The following is an 11,794-nucleotide window of genomic DNA, read 5'->3' as shown; positions in this document are numbered from 1 at the left end:
AGCCTGATACTTCCCAAACACAAGGGGTTTTGCTGTATTTTTTTTTAAGTGACATGCTTCAAGTATTACAGAAATTATGAAAGAATACTTGAATGTTTGCATTTACTTCTAAAACAGTTGACTTTACAAACATTTTTCATTATGTTTTATATACAGTATAAAAATATACAGCGATAGTAAGGTACATTTCATGCATAAATGTTCATAAACACAAATGTGAAGACAACCTTTAATAAATTAGCAATACTCTATCGCCATCTAGCAAATAGAAGGTGTTTGTACAGTTAAGGAAAACTATCCATGTAATGCACACTTTGCTGGCACAAAGCTTGTTCTATTGTTCAGGTTCTTTCCCAACAATATATTATATGTATATTGTTCATCTGTTTTCCAGCATACATTGTGTTTCTATAATATTGGAAAATGGAATATTGTTCTCCTTCATTGTAAAAATAAAGTAATCAGACTGAATTTAATTTATATAAAATGAATTGCGATATTAAATTTTTGTGATTGTCTTATCCGAATTTGATCATTGATACTTTTCATGTAATATGTGAAGTAAAAGTCCCTACATTTACCCAGAGTAACTTTGTATTGTTATTCTTGGGAGTAGTTAATACTGTGTAGTCTGAAATTATTGGTAGATTTAGTTTTAAATGGGTACTCAGCAAAGCCACACTGGGTAGAGATTGCAGGTTCTCTTTTCCAGAAAATGTAGATTCTCTTTCCCAAGGAGCCAAATGTACCTTAATCGACAGTTAGCTTTCCTTGTCATTTTCTTAATGTAGGCCACATTACATTGAAATCAATTTCAAATTCAGCTATAGATCCAAATTTGACCATTGTGTTATTAATCCAATTGTAGAAGGGTGATGCTACCATTCTCATAATTACTCTTTACACTCATGGTTAACATATTGTAGATTAATGGAATGTGCAAACTGTCAGGCTGATGCCAATTTGTGTTTGAGTAATAAGTGCTGGCAGTTGTTTGAAAAATAATACTCTTAATTCTGTCTATGATGGGGAAACTTGAGTTGATGACACTGAAGAAACCTCTGTCTTGGTTTGAGATGCTATTGAAGACTCATCATCTCCCAGTGGATTTTTTCCACAGCATAGGGTAGTGATCATACAACTTCGGAACTAAAAACACAAGCAAAAATATTTCTAAAACACATAAAACATTTAAAAATATTTGAACAATGTATAATGACTTAAAAACTATTGAAAGAACTTATAATTTATCTTTAATTCATGCAGCTATCCTTCCCCATGTAAAAAAAAACTTCCCAAGGAGTTTTACAAACTGTGGAGAATCTGTGCAACTTTGCTCTCTTACTCTAAACTCATCAAAAAGGCCAGCTGGATTAGTATTGAAGAAATGCTGTACGTTTGAGATTTCCACACTTGTATGTAAATCACAGAAGGTGACTATAATGAAACATTTCAATTGGTGAACTAATGCTGCTTGTATCTAGTTGCTGATTGGTCCCAAAGCAAAAATCCAAAAATCTATTATCAGTTGTAGAACACAGAATCACAGAGCCATGCAATAGGGAACAGACCCTTTGGCCTAACTTGGCATTCTGGGCAATCCATTTGCCTGTGTTTGGTCCATATTCTTCGAAACCATTCCTATCCATATTTCTGTTAAATTGCCTTTTGAATTGCAAAATCATACCTGGTTCTAGTTTCCTCTGACAGCCCATTCCAGATACAAACTACTTTCTGTTTGAAAAATGTTCTGCAATCACCTACCCAGGAGAAAAAAAGGCCGAGCATTCACTTCACCCATATCCTTCATGATTTTATGTGCCTCCATAAGATCCACCCCTACGTTTGCTATGTTTATGCTCCAAGGAATAAAGACACAGCCTATCCAGCCTCTCCCTATAACTCAAACCTTGAAGTTATAGTCACATCCTAATGAATTTCTTTTGCACCCTTCCAACTTGATGACATCTTTTCCATTGTTAATCGATGGAACCATTAGTTTATCATTATGACAGTAAAATCCCTGATAGCCGGAATTTGTGCAACTGGCTGCCTCAAGCAACCGGCAAAAACAATTGTGGAAAATAAATTGGTGAAAAATGCAAACATTTAAAATTGGAGCCCCCTCCCCCTAGCGATTAGTTTGCCAATCTGAGCAATACACAATCTCAAGCAACCAGAAAACTCACTTATCTGGTATCTGCCAATTCCCATAGGAGCTGGATACCAAGGATGTTACTGTTCTATCATCCCTAAACCATGCTTTGCTTAGGATGAGTTCTGTAGTGATACACCACTGTATACTGTTACTTGGTTACTGCCACTGTCTATGTGTTTGGTTCATATATATGGCTGGCCTGCCTTCCCTCAGCGATTCCACCTCCTGGAATCCCCCTAATAAAGGCAGTAAGCCAAGTCCCTCCCTCAGTATATCCTGGGATTGGGCCAGAACAGGAACATTATCCGAATCTTATGGTTTTAAAAGCCTGTCGTCCTGCAACTCCAGTCTTTAGGTATTATTGATAGTGTATTAGGTTCCGTACCCCTAATTTTCTTGCAATGCTCAGATCCTAGACTCTTTACTATAAACATCACTCAAAGTAATTGCAAGACATTTCTTTTACTTTCATTTATCGATCATCAAAAAGCCAATTTTCTCCTGAATATTCTCTTCTTGATAATAATTTGATAAAATACAACTGAACTTATTTTTCACAAGCTTCTTGTGATCGCACTGTTTTATAGTTCTTATTACTTTGTCACATGCTGTCCTTCGAACATTTTTCAGTTGTCAAGACCTATACTAAATTTTACTTTAAATTCTACTTTCATATCGTTACTTATCTTTTCAACTTATTTGTCACACAGTTCTTATTCAAGCATAATACCAATAACTACCAACAATGAAAATCTTTCATTTTATTTATTAAATTTATAATATTATTGTTGAACTTCATTATATGCTTGTGCATTGTTGGACTGAGTGTGGCTTATACTCGATACTAAATCTAAATGACCTGTGTCCTTGTTATTTCTGGGACATATAACCATATATAACCATATAACCATTTACGGAGCGGAAACAGGCCATGTCAGCCTTTCAAGTCCGCACCGGTTCACTAGAACAACTCCACTAGCTCAAACCTCCCGCTCACCGCCAATAAACCTCCAACCCCCTCACATCCAACCTTCTCTTATGTCCTCTGTATTTTGGATGTGAAACAACGGCTGTGCAGGATCTTCAAGAATTTAAGATTACTATGAAACTAGACACTTACGTGTGTAAATAGGAAACCAGAAATCAGGCAGGCAGAGAATGATTACTAATGTGTACTGTGAGCAACCCTTCCAGACATCTGTTGATTTTATGTAGACAAGAAGGATGTTCTTAATTATAAATGAGTACATCACATTAAATGACCAACAACAAATCTTTTCCATGTAAAACGTAAGATGTAGCAATACCTTCAAAGAAATGTTATCAATTTGTTTGCAGGAAAATGCCTTAAACCCTGTGACTGTGTTCTTTAACTGAGGTTCAAACAGAATTTGTGAGGTGACTCTGTCTACCCACCACTGGTATTCTTCATTCCCGCTGGCGTAACTCAATAAAGACTGTGTTTTGGAGTTTGTTGTTGTTTGTTACTGTACCTTTTTTGTCGCCTGACAGGAGCTCGATTTAACAAGGGTAGGAAAAAAAAACACTCAAATTCCTTACATGGTGACCGATTTGAAACTGGGTCACTGTTAAATAAGAACATTCTGCCAAACATGCCAAGATCAAAATTCAATTCATTGTCATGTTGTAAAGTGCAATACTACACAAAAGTCACTTCTTGTTCGTTCCTTCCTTTGCTTATATTTCCATAGTCCAACATTTGCATATTTTTTATTTTAAGATGGACACAGCCTTAAATAAACCTATTTGCCTAAATTATTCCAAATGTTTAGTGGATCAGAACATAAAGCAAAATAGAACCATAGAGCATTAGAGCACAGAAAGAGCCTCCTTTGGCCCTTTTAGACTGTGGTAAACCATGTTTTTTTTTGCCTAGTCCCACTGACCTGTTTCTAGTTCATAGTATTCCATACCTCTCCCATCCATGTACCTGTCCAAATTCTTAAATTTATTTTAAACTAATAGTAAAACAAAATTAAATCATGAAATAAGACATTGTACTTATGAGTATATTTCCATTAAATTGTTTTGGCACTTCACTCTTACATGTAAACAATTAAGGGTTGTACCTGCTTGTTCATTAATACATAGATGATTGGATTATATACTGCAGAACTTTTGGAGAAGAATGCTGGAAGGGTCATTATTCCAGCAGAAAAATTGACTCCTGGATTCATGAAGATCCAAAATGCTACTGAGGCATAGGGTACCCAAGCAGTGAGAAAGCCAAAGACCATTAAGATTACCATGCGGGTGACTTCCTTTTCAGCCTTCTGTGTAGTGGCAGACTCCTGCTGTTGTGCTGCAGCCTTAAACAGAGCAATGTTCCACAGTTTTGCATTATTCTTCCAATAATGTTCTTTCAACACAATGATGTTATAAATGTAAGTTGAATAAATGCATGGAGAAATGTGGTGCTTACCTCCTTCACTTTGCATATCAAATTTCCATAAGAAAATAAAATAAGGATAACCGGAATAAAAAAATAAAGGACAAACAGATATATGACGTAGGATTCATTGTTGTAATGTGGATTCATGGTGTAGTAATCTGGACCACATGAACACTGATATCCTTCTGGTAAGTACCTAAAATAGAAACAATTAACAAAGGTTGTTCAGAATAGTTAGCTATGGTTAGACAACACTCTTACTGCGCCAGCCACCCAGGTTTGAATCCAGCGCTGTCTATGAGGAGTTTGTACATTCTCTCCATGTCCCTGTGGGTTCCCTCCAAGTGCTTTGGTCCCCTGTTACAGTGTCTATTTTTTTTTTAAATCAGTAAATGTGAAGACATCAACTTTGGGAAAAAAAACGTAGATCTAACTGTGATAGTACAGATTCTATCACCAAGGTGTATATGTACATATGTGCAGATGGTAGTGTAGGATGACTGTGATTGGCTGAGAGTGGAGCCACACCTACTGGCAGGTCTTAAAGGATTGCTCCTAGCCAGACCAGGTCATTCTGGACTGGTCGACCTACTTGTGATATGCTCCAGTCTTTTAGTTAATAAAAGCCTTGATTTGGATCTTTCGACATGCATTACACTAAGTATTATTTAAAAGTTGAAAAATTGCAGCATGCTGTTGCACAGAGAAACCTGGGAGTGTATGTGCATGAATTGCAAACAGTTTGCAGGTGCAGTAGGTGATCAAGAGGGCAAATGGGATGTTGGCCTTCATTACAAGAGGGATTGAATTTAAGAGCAAGGAGGTTCTGCTGCAAGGTGCAGGATACTGTTGAGGCCACATCTGGAATATCGTGTCTCCTTACTTGAGAAAAGATATACTGGCTTTGGAGACCGTGTGTTGGAGGTTCAATGGGAAATGTTGGTGTGTTGACTTATGAAGAGAGATTGAGTATCCCGGGTGATACTTACTGGAGTTTGGAATGTTACAGTGACATACAAAATTATGAAAAGAAGAGACAAGATAGAAGTAGACAGATTGTTTCTACTGGCAGATGAGATTAGAACTAGGCAAAATTGCCTCAATATTAGGGGGAGTATATTTAAGACAAAGATAAGGAGGAATTGCTTCTCCCATGTATTCAAGCCATTGTTTTTTGAAGAATAGGGAAATAGTTAGGGGGATAGATGGGTAATTAGAGCTGAGTCCATGGCCAAATCAGCTATGATCTTATTGAATGGCAGAACAAGCTTGATGGGCCAGATTGCCTACTTCTGTTCTTATGCTCTTATTTCTATACTATACCCACTTAATAGTAATTCAATTCAAAGTTCAACACAATTCAGTGCATAGCAGCCCACTTAATTGGTATATAATCCACCAACCTTAATATTAATTCCCTACACTACCAATGCATAATGGCAGTAGACATACTATGTACAAAATTTCCTACTTGCCTACGTCATTCAAATACATCTCCCAAACTTGTGGTCTCCACTGCCAAGATGGACAAAGGAACAGTTGCATGGAACCGTGATCACACGTTTTTAAAAAGTCATTGATAGCTAACTGCCTTCTTGAATTGTTGAAGGCCTCCAGAAGGGCTGCACTTTTTTCCAAGAAGGCCGTTGACTGTCAACAACTCTTAAAAACAATTATGTAGGGCCATAAATTCTGAATCGGACAATGATGTCCAGATTCTGAAAACAGAAAAGGTAAAAGAAATAATCAGAGGATATTTTGATAGAATTACATTTCTGAGGTGAGATTAATTCAGCTCTGCCACAAAAATAAAGCAACTTAATTCCATTCAATATAATTCAATGAACAATAAGAGAGGTGCCATTTTCACAAAGCTAGTGGCGAATCATTTGAATATTTGACTTTATTCCTAGCTATTCCCAATATCTGTCTGGGTGCCTGTATTCATCAGGGGCTGTTGGCTAAAAAACATCACATCCAGGCTTTCTTCAAAGAGCTGAATTCAAGGTGAAGTGTCTTTGATACAGTTGAGTAAAGCTGAAGTAAGGGAGAATTATGGAGGGAACTTCCCAGCGACTGGAGGTGCTGTACAGTAAAAAGAAAAATGATTTTGATTATTGGTGAATCATTTGAACAGGTATCGTTTACACAAGTGTGTCAACTTTCCCTCTGTACTTTCCCCAAGAGTCCAGTTGAGTGGCAGAATTTAGTGGGGAATTGATGGGACTATAAGAAATATAAATTAGTTTAGAGGAGATTAGTTTAAAAATGGGTGCTTGTTGATTGGTGCTGATGCAATGAGCTGAAACCATCTCCCTCTGTTTTTCATCCCTCTCCAATACAAATATTGTGGTGGTCACCTCTGACCGCAACTTAATGAGACCAAACTCATAAACAATGTTGCTATAAGAGGGCATGTTAGAGGCTGAATATTTGTGGCTAGTGACTCGCCTCCTGACTAAGTAAAACTTTTCACTCTTTCGACGACACAAATTGGGAATCTGGACAATAATTGTCTATAAAATCAGTAACACTCAGGAAGTTCACTACCATCCTGGATGAAATAGCCAGCTTAATGATCACACTGACTTTTGCCTGAAATGTTCACTCCATTTACCACCAAGATTGCGGTTACTATGTTTATTTGCATTGCAATAATTCCTTTGCAGAATCACTTGAATCCATAACCTTGATACCCTCCCCTCTAAGTTCTCCTCCAAGACCAACACTTGATGGAACTGTATCATGATAACTTTTTCAACATCACAGAGTCTAAATCATTGAGCTCCATCCTCTGGGAGTTCTCTCACCTACTCAAGGGCATTTAGGGGTGAAAATTAAATGTTAGTTTTGGTAACCAAGCTCACAACCTTTGAATGAATAAAGCAAAGAACATATTTCATGAGCATTAATAAAACTCATCAATAAGTTGAACGGCATATCTAGTCCATTAGGACATAGTTCCTTAATTTAATGTACATTTTAAGAGAGTCTTTTTCTCCAGTGCTCAATCATTTAAACTTCCCAGCAATTGTACACTCTCAATGCCTGAATCAGATTCTCAACTTTTAATGATACAGGGCGAGGCTCTTCTCAAACTTATTTTACATCTCTTGATTTTGATTTTCCTTTGAATACTATTTCTAACCTAGTTTACAAAGCATACACAATGATCTCTAAGACAAGACAATAAACTTCCCTTTTATCATCATTTAATGCAGACTTACTGGATGTACCATAGCCTGAGGTGGGTTTGCATAAAATGGCAAAAGCTGCAGAAGGTAGAAAATGCAGCTCAGAACATAATGCAAACTTCTCTCCTCTCCGTTCACTCCATCTACATTCCCTGCTGCTTAGCAAAGGCAGCCAACATACTGAAAGACCCATCACATTCCGGACACTCTCCCTTCTCTGTCCTCCCTTCGGGGAGAAGCCTTCAGATTGTGAAAGCAGGCACCAACCAAGTTTCTTGCCTGCAGCTGTCAGGCTCCTGAAGCCACTCTAGAACAATGCTATTATGCTGCCCTGGCTTGGTGCCAATACTCTGTAATTCCATACTCTGCAAATTGTGCTCTTTTCACATTCTATAATGTCAGTCTGTTAGCAAAAGAACCCCTTTATATAGTATGAGGTATTTTGTGACAAATTAAACTTAAACTTTCAAAACATTCAACTTTCCTTTGCAATAACCAACCAGGCAGTGCCAAGCAAACAGAAGCAACATCAATATATACTCGGACTCTGAGATGAGGACAAAGGGATCTTTATTCTTTTAGAATATGTGAAATTGTAATAATTGAATTAGACAATAAAGATTCTGCTTCCTAAAGACCTCTGGGTGTATTTTATGGATTTGGGGATTCTGATCAAGAAAATCTCATTAAAGTTTTCCTGTCACATACCACTTTTTAAAAAAGCTATAACCTATTTTTCTGATTTCCTATCATATTTCTTCTTTTTAAAAATATTTGTATTAATATTTTACAATAAAAAAAATTGAACAATGCAATTATGAAGTGTGCTACAAGATCAGAAAAAAATGTTACAATAATGATCATAAGTCCTGTCATATTCCAAATCCACTTCAAGGATACAAAATCTTGATGTGCAGCATGTCATTGAAATGACATTTTCTGCATTAGCACTTGGATTCCCTCCCTGCTGATCTTGGTGCAGTCAGTGTCAAACATGGTGAAAGGTTTCGCCAGGACATTGCAAGCATGGAAAAGTGGTTTCAGGCTAACTGGAATCTATCAATGTTGGCTGACTATCGTTGGACACTCACATGAGAGACATCAGATGATGAGTACAAACAAAAATCAGTGGCAAAATATTTTTTAGGTCAGTTGAACTGATGCAAGGTGTCAGCATCATTATGAGATTAAACATGTTAAATTCAGTATCAGTTCATTTAACATTTTTCCAAATTCTTACATGATACAGCAAATCTGAAATTATCCTTGTGTTCAGCTTGAATTTCTCCATCATAATTCCTGATTTATTTTCAGGAAGCAAACCTTTTGGGAAAAAAATTGTTATTCACTGAATGGATTTTTCTTACTTACCTGGAGCAACCAACCAGAGGTGGGCCAGCTGCAGCAAGACCCAAGATCCAAGTGCATCCAATCCCTGTAAGAGCATGGGACATCCCAAACCTGAAATTCCCCATGGGTTTGCATACAACTATGTACCTTTCTATGGCCAAGACCACCAAGGACCAAAGAGCAACTTGGCCTGTAAAAAGAAAAGGAAAACAAAATAAATACCAGAGAGTGTGGAATAATTTTTTGAATAGGTGAGTGACTTATCTCAGATTTTCACATTTCAGAATTACTATTTATTGGTAATGCAAACATATCTGTACTCAATGTACACATGTAAACAAATTTAAAAATGAAAACAAACTGTGCAATACAGAGAGGTTTAAAAAAAGTTCAAAAGTAAGAGTCCTTAGATAAGTCCCTGATTGAATTTATTGTTGAGGAATCTGATGGTGGAGGGGGAGCAGCTGTTCCTGAACCTGGCGGTACATGTCTTGTGGCATCTGTACTTTTTTTCCTAATGGTAGCAGTGAGAATGGAGCCTATGCTGGGAGGTGTGAATCCTCGATGATGGGGCTGCTCTCCAACAGTAGCGTTTTCTGTAGATGGTCTTGATGGTGGGGAAGGTTTTTCCTGTGATGTCCTGGGCTGTTTCCATTACCTTTTGCAGGGGTCTTGGTGTCCTCATACCAGATAACCAGTCAGCACAATTTCTACCACACATATGTATAAATTTTCCAATGTCATACCAAACCTCCACAAACTCCTACATCCGAGTGAAATTAACTCCATAACGCATTACCAGTTAGTTCCAATAAATTTCAGTTAGCACGTAAAAATTAGTATTCTATTAGTGATATATTTAATAATAATAACAAATTTATTCCAATTCAGGGGTCATTTGCAGTGTACTCACCACCAAGAGTTGCAAAGAAGCCCTCTATAGCACAGGAGATGGGTCCTAGGATGAAGTAACCATGCAAGGCGGTGTAAAAAGTCATCACAAACCCAAAGAGAATCATGAATAGATTGGCCACTGCCAAGTTCACTAAAATAAAATTGAGGGGATGCCTTAATTTCTTGTGTTTGACAGTGACTACCAGTGTCAAACCATTTACTGGCAGCCCGATGCCCATCAGTAGAAACATATAGGCAGCAATTATGGAGAACTTCCAGGGTTCAGCCAGGTAATATTGAGGGTACTCGAAAGGACTCCGAACTACTCCCGTCTTGTTGGAAAATGGGATGTAAAAATTTTCTCCTTCCGTTCCGTTCATCTTCAGCGAAAAAGGCTAGCAAGATAAATGTTAGAAATTCCCAGCCACTGAGAAAATCGGCAAGGGAAAGCAGCACTCTTGGCTCCTGCATTAATTCAAGAATTTATACTCTTGATAAGTAGCGCCAAGGATTGGGGGCAAGGGCAATAAAGATTTAGAGGCAGTGAGAATGTAAGTATAATTGAATGATAGTTTAAAAAAATCTGGTAAAGCTCTTTAAGACTTCGTCATCTGAGGATTTTGACTGACGTACAAAGGACCTGACTTATTGCACTCTTTTGGATGGTTTTAAGGATGGAAATTTACATTTATTCAGTAGTAAAACATTTGATTTTGTTTTTGCATTGCCACTTCTTAAGAGCCACATCAAATAAATATTTTGTCGTGTGAAAATATATTCAATATTAATACTTCAAACTTGCCAATTTGATATGGGAATTGTTTAGTTGAAGCAACTTTTGCTGATATTACTTGTACCCTGATCATTATAATTTAAAGCGGTGGCATTATTATATTGTTGTATCTAATTATTAACAAAGGCCAAATTCTCGCATTAAACCAATAATAAAATAAGCAGCGATAATTTGTGACATTTTAGTTTTAGTCACTTGCAGTAAAATCTAAAAAAAAACAACCATTTCCTGCAAATTTGAAATTCATTTAATTACCCCCAAGGAAAACAATCTAGTTGATTCAAATAATCATCCATCTGATCATCATTTCCAATCACGAAAGAGAAAAACTACAACAAAAAGAATACAAAATTTAAATAAAATGCACAAACATTGTCTTTTCAATATTTGGAAATATCAATGAAAAATGCCAAATTAATGGTAATTTTAAATGTATTATTGAAATCACGTTTGGTTTGTCAAAAGTATTTTTTTTAAAAATGCTTCCAGTTAATTGTTTTCATCCAGTATATTTCCGACATCAGTGGCTGAAGTTGATTTTTAAGTGTAATATTTATTCTAATCCTGAAACTTCTTTCTCACATTGATCTGTTTGGCCTTGCGAAAGACAATTTAAATCATGGGTGCCTCCATGCGAAATGACATATTTATCTTCAAACGACCAATCAGGGAAAGCATACCCAAAACCACACACATAATTAATTGATAATCAGATGTTTTAAATAAAGTAATTCATGATATCCTCTTACCAATTTTTGGTCTCTTTTAAGTAAAAAAAAGGACCAGGCCCCTTAATTGCACAATTCATTTTGATTGACCTTTCAAAGATTAGAAAGGGGAGTAATCATTCAATAAATTGATACTGTAGAATTATCTCAGTAATTAAGAATACACCTGTTATTTACATTGTTTCTTTCACTGGCAGGTTTGAATACTCATGAAAGTTGATGTACACAACATTTTGAACATGGAAACATATGGCATATCATCTC

At 36.6% G+C, this 11,794-nt stretch overlaps 1 protein-coding gene across 1 annotated transcript; it reads right to left on the bottom strand.

The window, feature by feature from the left end:
- Positions 1 to 1,020: 1,020 nt before the first annotated feature.
- On the bottom strand, positions 1,021 to 10,389 carry LOC138765064 (green-sensitive opsin-like). Its single transcript, XM_069941733.1, has 5 exons — positions 10,029 to 10,389; positions 9,137 to 9,305; positions 4,602 to 4,767; positions 4,249 to 4,488; positions 1,021 to 1,149 (listed from the first exon to the last, which is right to left on the bottom strand). Exons 1-5 carry the CDS (start codon positions 10,387 to 10,389, stop codon positions 1,021 to 1,023), a joined length of 1,065 nt encoding a protein of 354 aa, XP_069797834.1.
- Between the last annotated feature and the right edge of the window lie 1,405 nt (positions 10,390 to 11,794).

Source organism: Narcine bancroftii, chromosome 5 (assembly GCF_036971445.1).
Source record: "Narcine bancroftii isolate sNarBan1 chromosome 5, sNarBan1.hap1, whole genome shotgun sequence".
Lineage (NCBI taxonomy): Eukaryota > Metazoa > Chordata > Chondrichthyes > Torpediniformes > Narcinidae > Narcine > Narcine bancroftii.
This window is presented reverse-complemented; position numbering and strand designations above follow the sequence as displayed.